Raw genomic sequence first — 15,927 nt, 5'->3', positions numbered from 1 at the left:
AACTCAACTTTATTTAAGCTAAATTTAATTTTAGGAATCCAGAATAGTGGCCAACTTTAGTCTATAAATTTGGCAGAACTTTAAATAGTCAAATTTATGTTAAATTGTTGAAAATATTAATTTAATTGTGAACATTAAATATACTTTTTACTATTACAAATAAAATTTCAGAAAAAAATGCAAAAATTTATAAGTATTTGTATTTTATTTGTTGATTATTTAACAATGTAATAGTTTAAGTATTTAAGTATAGTGCATAACTTTTTAGCATATGCAATGTAGCCTAATTTAGCAATGATAAACTTATTATGTTACACTATGCATATATAGGACTTAAATTTGCAAAGTGTACCTTAGTCTCCAAATATAATATTACATAGATAATTATTTAATGAAAAATACCAACATCTTAAAAAAATATATCTTAACAGACGTAACTATCTAATTAAAATAAATTCTACAATGGAGTTTTCTCGTTTGCCTACCAACGTTACACCTACAAACTACGATGTCACATTGAAACCTTCATTCGAAACTTTTACTTTTGAAGGACACCAATCAGTTGACTTAAATGTAAGTTTTAGTAAAACTTTTATGCTGACAGTAATTATACTCATTAACCACCAAGTTTAATTTGTAAATGAAAAAACATGTTTTTGTATTTTGCTTTATTTGTTGTTTAAGGATTTAAAATTATGGTTAAGAATTTTATAATTTTAATTAAGTAATAAACACCTAAACATACTTTTAGCTATTAACATATAACTATTAATAATAAAACCACGCAACATTATAGACCATACCGATAAAAAGTATAATCAAAAACGGATTAAAGACTAAATTTTTTTTTTAAACAGGTCAATGAAGCCACGAATGAAATCAAAATGAACAGCAAAGAATTAGAAATCAAAGAGTGCAGCCTTCAACATTCAGGAGCTACTTTCGTTCCAACTCAGGTGAATCTCAACAAAGATGATGAGACTTGCACCCTTGTTTTCGAAGATGTTATTCCTGTGGGTCCTGCAGACCTCAGCATGAGTTTCAAAGGAATTCACAACGATGAAATGGCCGGGTTCTACCGCACCAAAGTCACAAACAAGGACGGTGTTGAATATTACAACCTTATCACTCAGTTCGAGGCAACCGACGCCAGACGATGCCTTCCTTGCTGGGACGAGCCTGCATTAAAAGCAACTTTTGATGCTACATTAATTGTACCAAAAGACCTCGTCGCCTTGTCAAACATGAATGTCATCAGCGAAGAAGTTCTTGAAGATCAAGTAACAAAGAAGGTCGTCTTCGCAAAGTCAAAGAAGATGTCAACTTACCTGCTGGCTTTTGTAGTAGGAGCATTCGACTACGTTCAAGGCAAGACTAATGACGGCGTCGAAGTCAAAGTTTACACTCCACCAGGAAAATCAAGTCAAGGAAAGTACCCTTTGAAAGTCACTATCAAATCAGTGGAGTACTTTACAGAGTTCTTTTCCTGCCCATACCCAATGAACAAACTCGATTTGATTGCTATCACCGACTTTGCTTGCAGCGCCATGGAAAACTGGGGACTGATCACTTACAGAGAGTCAGCTCTTCTCGTAGACGAAAAAGAATCTTCCGTAGCGCAGAAATGTTGGGTAACAATCGTTGTTTGCCATGAAGTGTCTCACCAGTGGTTTGGCAACCTGGTCACCATGGAATGGTGGACTCACTTGTGGCTCAACGAAGGGTTTGCAACTTTTATGATGTACGATGCAGGACACATTTGTGACCGTGACTTGAAAGTTTGGGAGCAGTACGTTAATGATGTCACAATAAAGGCATTAGATGCTGACAGCCTAGAAAACAGTCACGCTATTGAAATTCCAGTCAATCATCCAGGTGAAATTGGGGAAATCTTCGATGCTATTTCTTACCAAAAAGGAAGTAATATCATAGGAATGATTCACTCTTGGATCGGATCAGATAAGTTCAAAGAAGGCATGAAGGCGTATTTTAAAAAGCATGCATACTCCAACACACAAACAGAAGATTTGTGGAAATGTTTTGAAGATGCTAGCGGCAAGCCAGTTGAGCAGGTTATGTCAACTTGGACGAAACAAATGGGATACCCTGTTATTGATGTGTCTATTGCCAGCCAAAACGACAACTCTGTAACACTTAATTTGTCCCAGAAGAAGTTTTCTATTTCCTCATCTGATGAAAGTGACAGTTTGTGGCAAGTGCCAATCACAATATCCACATCAACCTCTGATGAACATCAATCTTTTATCTTTTCATCAAAGTCAGATCAGATCACAGTAGCAGGTGTCGGTGCAAACGACTGGTTTAAAATCAACCCAAGGTTTATTGGCTTCTACAGAGTGAACTACAGCCAAGATATTTTGTCCAAACTAATTACTGTAGTTGAAAAAGGACAACTTGACTGCTTTGATCGTCTCAACATAGTCAGTGACGTCCATGCAATGGCTACAACTGGTCAAACTTCGTTTGCCACATATGTTGAGTTGCTAAAAGTTTTCAAGGGCGAAAAGGAATATCCAGTGTGGAAAGAGATAATCAAAAGCCTTAGCGCAATGACTAAGCTTATGTGGAATGACGACGAAGCTTCAAACAAGTTTTCCCAATTCAAAAAAGATCTCTTCAGTAGCGTCATGGCCCATGTTGGAATGGAAGCTAAACAAGATGAATCTCATTTGGATGTCAGCTTGAGAGCGCTTCTCATCAAAGCTTCAAACGACGACCAAGTCAACCAAAAGTGCACAGAAATCATGAACAACTTCTTTAAGAACTCAACACCAATCAGTCCCGAAATTCGTGCTTCCGTCTACGAAGTTTACACGTCAAAAGGAGGTCTTGAGGCTTTCAACAAAATGGTAGAGCTCCACAAGAAAGTTGATTCCATGGAAGAGAAGAGTGAAATCGAAGCAGCTCTCGGGTGCGTACAGGGTTTGGAATGTCTCAAACTTGTTCAAAAATACATGATGTCAAGCCACGTTCGTGACAACGAAAAATACAAGATCTTGTATGGCATGGCAACAGGATCCAAGCTTGGTAGAGATGAGTCTTGGAAGTTTGTCAAGGAACATTGGGATGTCTTTTACAACAAGTTCAAGGGAAGTCCTCACTTAGGCAAGATCGTTGAAGCTTCTACTCCTAACTTTGCCACGGAAGATATGCTAAAAGAAGTGAAAGAATTTTTGACTGACAAAGTTAAAAAGACTTGTGAGAGAAAATTCAAGCAATGTATAGAGCAGATCGGGCTAAAAATTCAGTTGTGGAAGCAAAATGGCCAATCCTTGAAGGATTATTTCAACTAATTATTAGCTTTTATAGGACTTTTTCAATGCATTATTTTATCATACATATGTATGTCGTTTAGAATAAATGTATAGAAAAATAAAATTAGTTGTTGCTGTGTTTTAAACTTTTAGGTATCAAATTTTTAAAATATAAATTTTTCAATTCTTAGTTTTTGAGTTTTAATATATTATAGATAAGCTGTTTATGTAAACATAGTTTTAAAAACCTCAACAAAGGGACGAACTCAATAAGTTCAGGGCCACAAACATTGTAATGACTGACAAAATCCATATCTTAATCAATGTTTTTCACACTAGACTCCAGAGTAAATATTAAAATCTTACATAAACTTCGTATAATAACCAAACTAAAAGCTCGAACATACATTACACTAGAATGATATGTAAGATGTAAGTTTTTTAACATGACGTTTTGTTAAAAATATTTTTTGTTTAATTAGAAAAGAAAACAAAAATTAAAACTACTTATAATTTCATGGATCAGCGATTCTTAACCTGAGGTAAACTTACTCCTGGGGTTAATTCACTTATTCAAGGGGGTAAATTTTCTTTATTACAATTATGTAAGTTAATGATTATACCAATTTATAAGTTAGTATTTAACTGTAAATGTTTTGAAGTTGAACAAACTCTCTAAATATTACGATTATGTTTTATAAGCTGAAAGTTCAAAAAATCTAGTTTTTATCTTAAAATTTAACACTATTTTGTAGATTGAGGGTAATTTATGTAATAAAGTTTAAAAAAGGTGTAAACCACGTAAAAACCGTTGTTTTGGTATATTTCTGAAAAACAAACTAGTTTTAAATATGTTGACAACAAATACTTAGAATGAAGTGAAACCTTACTAAACCTTACAAAATGCTTACCAAATTGAATATAACTCTCTTCAAGAATCTGCATTTAAAATGTTTATAAAGTAAAAACCTTAATTTAGCTTTTGATTAATTGGTTGTCCTTACTGTTTTGAAATTGTAACTTACGTCTTTTACAAGTACTTTTGATTTGGTATTAAATGTAAAAGAAAATATAGTTCAACATTTCAAAAGTGTTTATTATTTTAATCATATAGTTTATTTTTATTAAATGTAAACGTTTCAAAAATTTATTAATTGGCTATAGTGTATTGAAATTTTTCTTTTTTAAAAAAAGAAAAAGTATTTTTTAATTTAAATGTCAATATTGTTGTAACTTACTAAAACTAGTTTTCGAACAATGAATACTTAAAACTAAATAACCACCTTATGTTTTGAAAGTTTTGTGTAAAATAATTTCCTCTAAAACCAACCCAACATGTATACTTGCAAGTTTTGGTATAATTACAGTGGTGAGTATGTTCTGATGATAGTATTATTAACTACAGTTTAGAGTTCAACACAATAGAATACTATTAAACAGTACCATACTATAAGACAAACCATGTGTGTATTTTTAAGTTTGAGATATCAGCAAAATTAAATCTACCTTCTTTAAACAAAAGTTAAGACTTTCAGTTCATAATCAACATATAATTTAGTTGTAGCAGTGATTAGCTTTTTTCTTTAATTATTTACAAGTTTTTATACAAAGTTTAAACTGATATACAAACTCAAGTACATAATATCAGAATTTCAGAATTTCAACATATCTTTTTGGTTACAACCACAATATTTATCAAAGTACAACACATTTTTAAAGAGATTGCGTCTCTAATCTATTGTCTAGGATGTTCTCAGGGTTGCCACTTCACCTGGAAAAACCTGGAATTTTGAACAAAAATCACTATAAAAACCTGGAATTTTAACAATTTTCACATGTTCAGTAGTGAATCAAAAAATCTATCATATAAATAAAAACTTTTGGACATCATCAAAATTATTTTATCAAAAAACATGTTTAAAGTAGCTTTCCAGTATCTTTTCAATGTTTTTATACTATTTAACACAGTTTGTTACGTTAAAGTTAACTTTAAACTAAAAATAGACCCAAAAATGTGTACTTTTAAAAACCTGGAAAAATGTTTAAAAAATTAAGTGGTAACCCTGTGTTCTATTGTAGCCAAGTACTTTGATATTTTATTACCTGTTTTTTTTTAAGATTTTACTTTTAATGACTTTGAAAAGTGTATTCTAATTATTTAAATATTTTTCAAAAGATTTGAAAAAGCTCAGGATGACCTAGGACTGTTTAACGTCACTCAGGGTAGCATTTTGTTTAAAAGAGTGGAAACCCTATTTTATACTGTGAAAATTAATTTCAGTGTATCTTTTTTTTGTATTTGAAATGAGTAAAATATATTATTTAACTGGAACATTTTTATGTTTTTTAAGAAATTCAAAACAGTTGTGTACACTTTACTTAAATTGCCAGACATGCACACAAATGTTTATGATAAAAGCTCAAAATATAATAGTGTACTGTTATTACTTTTATAAGAATCAAGCATTTATTATATAGGTATAATTAACACTTTTTTGTTATTTTAGAGTGTTTTTTGTAATGTAAAGTATCATAAAATAGAGTATTATACTTCGCAGGGTTGCAACAAAGTCAAGAAAGTCAGTAAAAACGAAAAAGCTAGGAGTAGATGGTGGTTTTCAAAAAAAAGTAAGGAAGTTTGATATAAACATGTTCTTAATAAGAAAGTTTATCATCACATAAAAATAAACTATTCAATGTTTTTGTTATTTTCTAAAAATTTAAAGAACTGCAAAAGAACTATTGTTCTAACTTTTATAAAAAAAGTTTGAAGCCTAACACAATTTCAAGTATTTGGTTTTTTGAATAGGTTTTAAATAAGAATTTGATTTAGAAAATACAGAATACATTTTTCAGCTTGATCTGTGGCAACTCTGACTTGGTTTTAAAAAATGTTTTAAGAATGAATAGTTTTTATTTTTGAAATAAAAACTCTTGCTTAGGTTTTATAGTGAACACAAGATGATAGACACAAAATTGTTTATGAGTATTGTTTCAAGCTTATAACTATATAAGTTTTCAGCTAGCACTTATAATTTTATTTAAAATGAAGAAAAACATACTGTTCCCTTACAGATTTTAAAGTTGTTAAGAAATAAAACCTAATTATATTAAAACTTCCATTTTAAATCCAAAATCCATCTTGTTGCTTTTTATAGATAGAGATGTACTATTTTTTAACTAATCTTTACTAGTTATACATACTATTTCAAATAAACAGAAACATACTGTTACTTTACAGATTTGAAAATTGTTAATAACTATTTTGTTAAATCTATTGAAAAAAACTTAAAACACTAAAATTTAATTAGTAAATCCAAAGTGTTTATTTAGTGCTTTAAAGTAAAAAAGTGAATTGCTTTTTAAATCAACTGTTTATTTTAAATCTAAGCTAGCAAAATATAAAAATAGTATTTATAAGTTTATTTAAAGTAAAATTTATACCTTTGTGGTATTTTACAGAACATTTTAAATTTATTAAAACTACATATGAATAACACATTAGGCCAACATTAGTGCATTAATTTCTCATGTTGAGCAATGTAAATTTTGTAAAAATTGTTTTAGTGTTATAGTGTAATTAAACTTGGTAAAAAAGAGGTAGCTTGTTAGTAATAGAAGCAATTATGATTAAATTATTATCAGTCTATTTTTATTGTAATTACAATTTTTAGTTAAGTTTTATTTAATTAAACTATTAATTTTTGATTAGTAGTTTATTGACTGTTTTTTAAGTTTTTAATAAATAGTTTTTTTTCATATTTATTTAGCTTTGAGAAATAAATTGGTTAAACTTCGAAAAAAAACTGCTCAAACAAATTTGTTAAATGTAAAAAGTGTTGTTATTGCAATAAAATAGTATTATAACTCATACAAACGTCTTTATTTGCATTCAGCTTATTTATAAAGTGACTAGTAAATCATTTGTTGTCAATTGTTTAATGAATTTTGAGTTTTTATCTAAAATTATAAACGTCTATGTTTTTTGCATTGTTTGTATTATAACTTCTGTTACAAATCTATAATAAAGTTATTTTAAAGATATTGAAAATTCAGTAACTTTAAAATTTAGGCTATCAAAAAGTTTGAAGCTGTGTTAGCTATTTTTTAACAAAAAAATTACCACTTGTACCTTTGTGGTTAGCAAAGTTATTTGAATTTAGTTAAAACTTTAATACGTATAATTGTTAAAATATTCAAATAATTCAAATTAGTTTGTTTTACCTAAGCTTGTGCTTTTTTATTTGTTATTTTTTATAAGTTGTTTGTTTTGACTGCAACAGCTTTATGTAACAGCTACAACTGTACTTCTTTTATGGAACATTAATTATATATTATTCTTATAGGTTTTCAATTCTGGTGGTATACAACTGCGGTCTGATGTTGTGAAAAGGAAAGAAGAAATTCAGTACCATCTCAAATTTTTTATAACTTTCTCGCATTAAATAAATTGTGTTGTGATATATATTCAAAATAAAATTGTAAGCCCCTGGTCTAAAAGTTCAAAAGGCAACTTTTTTTTGAGCCTCTAAATATTTGTTAAGTGCGGAAGTTTGATTATATCCTTTAATAAAATGGTTTTAAAAAGTTGAAAAATTTATTTTTTTTACTCCAACAACCTTGTTTTAAACTTAAAATGAAGAAAGTTTATTATCTCCGTACTGCCTGCCTCGACACAGTCAGTAATGTGCTAATCTGTATCCACTTGCCAAACATTTAGTATTATTATTTTTAATAACTTATGGCAACGTGGGAAGTTAAGAGCTATTGGTTTTTGAAAGGAATCCATCATTTAAATTATTCAAAATTGATTTTAATTAGGTACTTAATACTCAATTCAAATTTTACAATGATTTTTAATTAAGTTAAAATTTTAATTGATATACTTTCTAGCTGTTTGCACAAAAACCAGTAAAAAAATCTAGTATAATGTTATTTAGGTTTTGAAAATTAACTTCATTGTACACGTTTTTAGTTTCTATCAAATCTTTTTGTACTCAGTTACTAAACCTTTGAGAATAGTTGCGTTTACTTATATGTTTATATAAAGTACCTTACTAGCTTTAATAAAGAAGATTAAAGGATGTTTTTAAACATTGCTGAGATAAAGTCTTGAATAACATTTTTCAAAAATATTTTAGGCTAAATAATACAGTTGAAAAAAAGGAACATTTAGTGTTACTCACACAATTTATTTCTAGTACAAATGTGATTGTTGAAACTACTATTTAGTGAGAACTAAGTTCAGCTTCTATTTTCAGTATTAAAGTTTATGTTAACTAGACAAAGCTTACGTTTCAAACGTTCGATATAATGGTACACAGTTTCTTGCTTATGACAAACTTGATTGATAAAGTTTAATGTAGAGCCTATTCTACTTTGAAAGTGTTGAGTTTTAATTTTTATCTTTTTATAAACTATTTATAACTTGTACAAATTATTGTCATGTTAAATACAAAACCCAAGGATAGAACATTTTAAAATAATTCACTGTACATAGGACTCTACATAAGTAAAGTAACAGGTTACGGCAGCCTTTCATTTGTAACGGGCCAAATTCGCTAGAAAAAGTTGCTCGCGGAATATAGAAAAGGCCTTACATGGGCTACAGTTGTTTAAAATAGTTGTATTATCATTATTTTAACTGTACAGGACAAGTACCAGTTGTATTTTAAGAGCCTAAAGGTAAAAACAAACATATACGTGAAGTTAAGCTTAATATAAGTAAAAGTTTTGCCAAGATTAAAACTCACTTCGTTTGGTTTGCAGTCAATCTAAAACTAACAAAAGACTTCTTGTAATGACTACTGTTTTAGAAAGTGTGTACTTATTTATGAAGCTTATTAATACTAGAGAGAAAATAACCAAAAAGGTTTTAATAACTTATTCATAAAAAGTTTATGCTTAGTTGAATATAAACCTTTGTTTTTGAAGGTTAGCTTTTAATGAACGTGAAATAACTGTAATTTTTGAAACTTATGTAAGCTTTTAAACATTTTTTTATGGTTAAAGTTTTAGTAAATTTAACATAAGAAATTATTCATACTCAGACAGAATTTCTATTTAAAGATCTCATTTCCTTGAAGAATAAAGCAATAAAAGTTAATAGCTTTTCATAGTTTTTACTTATTCCTCAGCGAGCTATTACTAATTCCTATACAGGTTTTCTTAATTCTAGAGTTAGTTGTTATTTATACCTTAAAAATATTCTTTTAACCGTGTTAAAACAAAATTCAAACTATAAAAAACGCATAGAGGTTTATTCATTATTAGGCTTTAATCTAGTTGGATGTTAAATATTTTTAAAAGTTACAACAAAAAGCATATAAAATAGGTTGTAAAATTAATTTTAAGAGAATTTTTTAGAATAAAATTAAGTTGAACTATAAAATCAGAAAACGAGTAATATTTTGAATAATAAATGAATGAATATAACTTTTTTTGACCTATTATTAAATAAATATGCCGAAATGATTTATAGTCTAAATAGAAACTAAATGAATTTTCCAGTATTTTCATTTTTGTTACTTAATATAAATAACTTCATGTAAATACGAACCATGTTTTTTTACACACAAGGTAAAAAAAAATATCTAATCTTAAGAAATTACTTAAAAAGGCTTTATAATATATGTAGTTCCACTTGTTGACTTCACAAAAATTAAATGTGTGAGGTTCAAAAGCTCTAACTTCTAGAAAAATCTTTAAAGTTTAGGTGTAGTCAACCTGCCCCTTTTTTAACGCAGCGCAAAATTAGATTTTTTAAAATAGTTTTTAAAATCTTATAATTTAAATTTTAATTTGAAAAAAATTAACCGCTAGGTATGGCAAATCCATTAAATTGCACCATTTTGGCTTTAGACAAAAATTATTTAAAAAATTTACGGGATTTTCACCACACGGTGTCGCTGTTCTGGGTTAGCCTAAAACAATTTAAATAAGTTTAAGCAGCAAAAAAGTCCTCTGAATTTGCCGCGGGTTATGAAACCCTAAATTCTCTCAAAATACTATGCCCAATAGTGTTGTCTCGAGTTATGAGGTCACCACATAACAAACCACAAACGTTCACTTACGCGCAGGCGAATATAAAAAGACTGTTCTCACTTGTTTAGATGATTAAATGAAGTTAGAATTAGAGTAAACTTAGTATAGATAAAGTTCCAGGTTATGTAGTTATATTTTTTGTTAGATTTATGTTTTAGAAGTGTATGAATGTTAAGTCAAGTGAACAGTAATTTTGTTTAAGTTGTTATATTGCACAAACTTAGTATTATAAAGTTTTTTTTTTAATTTTCTCTTTTTTTCTTTCCTACATTTTTTAAATTAAAAAGTAAATATAGATTTAAATAAATTTATTGAATAGTAATACTATTTTTAGTTGCCACATTTTATATATATTTTTTTTAATGTTGATTTTAAAATTTAATAATTTTTTATACCCTTCCCCTTTTTCAATAAACTAAAAAGAGAAATATTTGAAAAAAACTAGAACAATACTTTAGTTGAGTTTTTATTCTTAATATTTTTAAATTTAGAAATGGATATTATTTTGCAATTTTTAAAGTGACCACTGGTTTTTTGAAATTTGTTTCAAGGTTTTAAAAACTTCTTCCAGGTTTAATGAAAAAACTTGTTTTTGGTATATTTTTAGTTAAAAGTTATGTTTAAAGTAAAAACATCATTTTGCAATTATCAGGGTGACCACTGGCTTTTGGCAAATTATCTCCAGGTTTTTGAAACTTCTTTGAGGCTTTATGAAAATATTTATTTTTGGGTCTATTTTTAGTTAAAAGTTATGTTTAAAGTAAAAACATCATTTTGCAATTATCAGAGTGACCACTGGCTTTTGGCAAATTATCTCCAGGTTTTTAAAACTTCTTTGAGGTTTTATGAAAATATTTATTTTTGGGTCTATTTTTAGTTAAAAGTTATGTTTAAAGTAAAAACATCATTTTGCAATTATCAGAGTGACCACTGGCTTTTGGCAAATTATCTCCAGGTTTTTAAAACTTCTTTGAGGTTTTATGAAAATATTTATTTTTGGGTCTATTTTTAGTTAAAAGTTATGTTTAAAGGAAAAATATCATTTTGCAATTATCAGGGTGACCACTGGCTTTTGGCAACTTATCTCCAGGTTTTTAAAACTTCTTTGAGGCTTTATGAAAATATTTATTTTTGGGTCTATTTTTAGTTAAAAGTTATGTTTAAAGTAAAAACATCATTTTGCAATTATCAGGGTGACCACTGGCTTTTGGCAAATAATCTCCAGGTTTTTAAAACTTCTTTGAGGCTTTATGAAAATATTTATTTTTCGGTCTATTTTTAGTTAAAAGTTATGTTTAAAGGAAAAATATCATTTTGCAATTATCAGGGTAACCACTGGTTTTTGGCAAATTTTCTCCAGGTTTTTAAAACTTCTTCCAGGTTTAATGAAAAAACTAGTTTTTGGTCTATTTTTAGTTAACGTTTATGTTTAAAGTAGAAGATTAATTAAAAAAGTATAACAACATTGGAAAAATACTGTAAAGCTACTTTAAATCATGTCTTTAATAAAAAATATTGATGATGACGAACAATTTCTATCCATGTGATAAACTTTTTTGTTTTATCCAAATTTCACTAGTTACTATGTAAAAATTGTTTAAAATCCAGGTTTTTTTTTTCAGTGATTTATGTTCAAATTCTAGATTTTTCTTTCAAAGTTTCTCAAACTCAACTTTATTTAAGCTAAATTTAATTTTAGGAATCCAGGATAGTGGCCAACTTTAGTCTATAAATTGGGCAGAATTTTAAATAGTCAAATTTATGTTAAATTGTTGAAAATATTAATTTCATTGTGAACATTAAATATACTTTTTACTATTACAAATAAAATTTCAGAAAAAAATGCAAGAATTTATAAGTATTTGTATTTTATTTGTTGATTATTTAACAATGTAATAGTTTAAGTATTTAAGTATAGTGCATAACTTTTTAGCATATGCAATGTAGCCTAATTTAGCAATGATAGACTTATTATGTTACACTATGCATATATAGGATTTAAATTTGCAAAGTGTACCTTAGTCTCCAAATACAATATTACATAGATAATTATTTAATGAAAAATACCAACATCTTAAAAAACTATATCTTAACAGACGTAACTATCTAATTAAAGAAAATTTTACAATGGAGTTTTCTCGTTTACCTACCACCGTTACACCTACAAACTACGATGTTACATTGAAACCTTCATTCGAAACTTTTACTTTTGAAGGACACCAATCAGTTGACTTAAATGTAAGTTTTAGTAAAACTTTTATGCTGACAGTAATTATACTCAATAACCACCAAGTTTAATTTGTAAATGAAAAAACATGTTTTTGTATTTTGCTTTATTTGTTGTTTTAGAATTTAAAATTATGGTTAAGAATTTTATAATTTTAATTAAGTAATAAACACCTAAACATACTTTTAGCTATTAACATATAACTATTAATAATAAAACCACGCAACATTATAGACCATACCGATAAAAAGTATAATTAAAAACGGATTAAAGACTAAAATTTTTTTTTAACAGGTCAATGAAGCCACTAATGAAATCAAAATGAACAGCAAAGAATTAGAAATCAAAGAGTGCAGCCTTCAACATTCAGGAGCTACTTTCGTTCCAACTCAGGTGAATCTCAACAAAGATGATGAGACTTGCACCCTTGTTTTCGAAGATGTTATTCCTGTCGGTCCTGCAGTCCTCAGCATGAGTTTCAAAGGAATTCACAACGATGAAATGGCCGGGTTCTACCGCACCAAAGTCACAAACAAGGACGGTGTTGAATATTACAACCTGATCACTCAGTTCGAGGCAACCGACGCCAGACGATGCCTTCCTTGCTGGGACGAGCCTGCATTAAAAGCAACTTTTGATTGTACATTAATTGTACCAAAAGACCTCGTCGCCTTGTCAAACATGAATGTCATCAGCGAAGAAGTTCTTGAAGATCAAGTAACAAAGAAGGTCGTCTTCGCAAAGTCAAAGAAGATGTCAACTTACCTGCTGGCTTTTGTAGTAGGAGCATTCGACTACGTTCAAGGCAAGACTAATGACGGCGTCGAAGTCAAAGTTTACACTCCACCAGGAAAATCAAATCAAGGAAATTACCCTTTGGAAGTCACTATCAAATCAGTGGAGTACTTTACAGAGTTCTTTTCCTGCCCATACCCAATGAACAAACTCGATTTGATTGCTATCACCGACTTTGCTTGCAGCGCCATGGAAAACTGGGGACTGATCACTTACAGAGAGTCAGCTCTTCTCGTAGACGAAAAAGAATCTTCCGTAGCGCAGAAATGTTGGGTAACAATCGTTGTTTGCCATGAAGTGTCTCACCAGTGGTTTGGCAACCTGGTCACCATGGAATGGTGGACTCACTTGTGGCTCAACGAAGGGTTTGCAACTTTTATGATGTACGATGCAGGACACATTTGTGACCATGACTTAAAAGTTTGGGAGCAGTACGTTAATGATGTCACAATAAAGGCATTAGATGCTGACAGCCTAGAAAACAGTCACGCTATTGAAATTCCAGTCAATCATCCAGGTGAAATTTGGGAAATCTTCGATGCCATTTCTTACCAAAAAGGAAGTATTATCATAGGAATGATTCACTCTTGGATCGGATCAGATAAGTTCAAAGAAGGCATGAAGGCGTATTTTAAAAAGCACGCATACTCCAACACACAAACAGAAGATTTGTGGAAATGTTTTGAAGATGCTAGCGGCAAGCCAGTTGAGCAGGTTATGTCAACTTGGACCAAACAAATGGGATACCCTGTTATTGATGTGTCTATTGCCAGCCAAAACGACAACTCTGTAACACTTAATTTATCCCAGAAAAAGTTTTGTATTTCTTCATCTGGTGAAAGTGATAGTTTGTGGCAAGTGCCAATCACAATATCCACATCAACCTCTGATGAACATCAATCTTTTATCTTTTCATCAAAGTCAGGTCAGATCACAGTAGAAGGTGTCGGTGCAAACGACTGGTTTAAAATCAACCCAAGGTTTATCGGCTTCTACAGAGTGAACTACAGCCAAGATATTTTGTCCAAACTAATTACTGTAGTAGAAAACGGACAACTTGACTGCTTCGATCGTCTCAACATAGTCAGTGACGTCCATGCAATGGCTACAACTGGTCAAACTTCGTTTGCCACATATCTTGAGTTGCTAAAAGTTTTCAAGGGCGAAAAGGAATATCCAGTGTGGAAAGAGATAATCAAAAGCCTTAGCGCAATGACTAAGCTTATGTGGAATGACGATGAAGCTTCAAAAAAGTTTTCCCAATTCAAAAAAGATCTCTTCAGTAGCGTCATGGCCCATGTTGGAATGGAAGCTAAACAAGATGAATCTCATTTGGATGCCAGCTTGAGAGCGCTTCTCATCAAAGCTTCAAACGACGACCAAGTCAACCAAAAGTGCACAGAAATCATGAACAATTTCTTTAAGAACTCAACACCAATCAGTCCCGAAATTCGTGCTTCCGTCTACGAAGTTTACACGTCAAAAGGAGGTCTTGAGGCTTTCAACAAAATGGTAGAGCTCCACAAGAAAGTTGATTCCATGGAAGAGAAGAGTGAAATCGAAGCAGCTCTCGGGTGCGTACAGGGTTTGGAATGTCTCAAACTTGTTCAAAAATACATGATGTCAAGCCACGTTCGTGACAACGAAAAATACAAGATCTTGTATGGCATGGCAACAGGATCCAAGCTTGGTAGAGATGAGTCTTGGAAGTTTGTCAAGGAACATTGGGATGTCTTTTACAACAAGTTCAAGGGAAGTCCTCACTTAGGCAAGATCGTTGAAGCTTCTACTCCTAACTTTGCCACCGAAGAAATGCTAAAAGAAGTGAAAGAATTTTTGACTGACAAAGTTAGAAAGACTTGTGAGAGAAAATTCAAGCAATGTGTAGAGCAGATCGGGCTCAAAATTCAGTTGTGGAAGCAAAATGGCCAATCCTTGAAGGATTATTTCAACTAAAATTTAATTATTAGCTTTTATAGGACTTTTTCAATGCATTATTCTATCCTACATATGTCGTTTACAATAAATATATAGAGAAATGAAATTATTTGTTGCTGTGTTTTAAACTTTTAGGTATCAAATTTTTAAAATATTTATTTTTCAATTGTTAGTTTATGAGTTTTAACATATTATAAATAAGCTGTTTATGTAAACCCTCAACAAAGGGACGAAATCAAAAAGTTCAGGGCCACAAACATTGTAATGACTGATAAAATCCATATTTTAATCAATGTTTTTCACACTAGACTCCAGAGTAAATATTAAAATCTTACATAAACTTCGTATAATAACCAAACTAAAAGCTCCAACATACATTAAACTAGTATGATATGTAAGATGTAAGTTTTTTAACATGAAGTTTTATTTAAAATAGTTTTTGTTTAATTAGAAAAGAAAACAAAAATTAAAACTACTTATAATTATTAAAAATACTATTATGGACCAGCGAATTTTAACCTGAGGTAAACTTACTCCTGGGGTTAATTCACTTATGTTAGGGGGTAAGTTTTCTTTATTACAGTTATGTAAATTAATGATTATACTAATTTATAAAATAGCATTTAACTTTAAATTTTTTAAAGTTAA

At 29.8% G+C, this 15,927-nt stretch overlaps 2 protein-coding genes across 2 annotated transcripts; both read left to right on the top strand.

Moving 5' to 3' along the window:
- Nucleotides 1–462: 462 nt before the first annotated feature.
- On the top strand, nucleotides 463–3,314 carry LOC145844766 (puromycin-sensitive aminopeptidase-like). Its single transcript, XM_082952188.1, has 2 exons — nucleotides 463–573; nucleotides 858–3,314. Exons 1-2 carry the CDS (start codon nucleotides 463–465, stop codon nucleotides 3,312–3,314), a joined length of 2,568 nt encoding a protein of 855 aa, XP_082808314.1.
- Nucleotides 3,315–12,446: 9,132 nt separating this feature from the next.
- Nucleotides 12,447–15,297, top strand: LOC145844765 (puromycin-sensitive aminopeptidase-like). Its single transcript, XM_082952187.1, has 2 exons — nucleotides 12,447–12,557; nucleotides 12,841–15,297. Exons 1-2 carry the CDS (start codon nucleotides 12,447–12,449, stop codon nucleotides 15,295–15,297), a joined length of 2,568 nt encoding a protein of 855 aa, XP_082808313.1.
- Nucleotides 15,298–15,927: the final 630 nt, after the last annotated feature.

The sequence above is a fragment of the Thalia democratica genome, chromosome 9 (genome assembly GCF_965202585.1).
Source record: "Thalia democratica chromosome 9, ktThaDemo2.hap1.1, whole genome shotgun sequence".
Classification (NCBI taxonomy): Eukaryota; Metazoa; Chordata; class Thaliacea; order Salpida; family Salpidae; genus Thalia; species Thalia democratica.
This window is presented reverse-complemented; position numbering and strand designations above follow the sequence as displayed.

Coding starts and splice junctions, on each gene's coding strand:
- LOC145844766 (XM_082952188.1), top strand. CDS start 463: ATGGAGTTTTCTCGTTTGCCTACCAACGTTACACCTACAAACTACGAT. Junction 574..857: donor ACCAATCAGTTGACTTAAAT/GTAAGTTTTAGT, acceptor TTTTTTAAACAG/GTCAATGAAGCCACGAATGA.
- LOC145844765 (XM_082952187.1), top strand. CDS start 12,447: ATGGAGTTTTCTCGTTTACCTACCACCGTTACACCTACAAACTACGAT. Junction 12,558..12,840: donor ACCAATCAGTTGACTTAAAT/GTAAGTTTTAGT, acceptor TTTTTTTAACAG/GTCAATGAAGCCACTAATGA.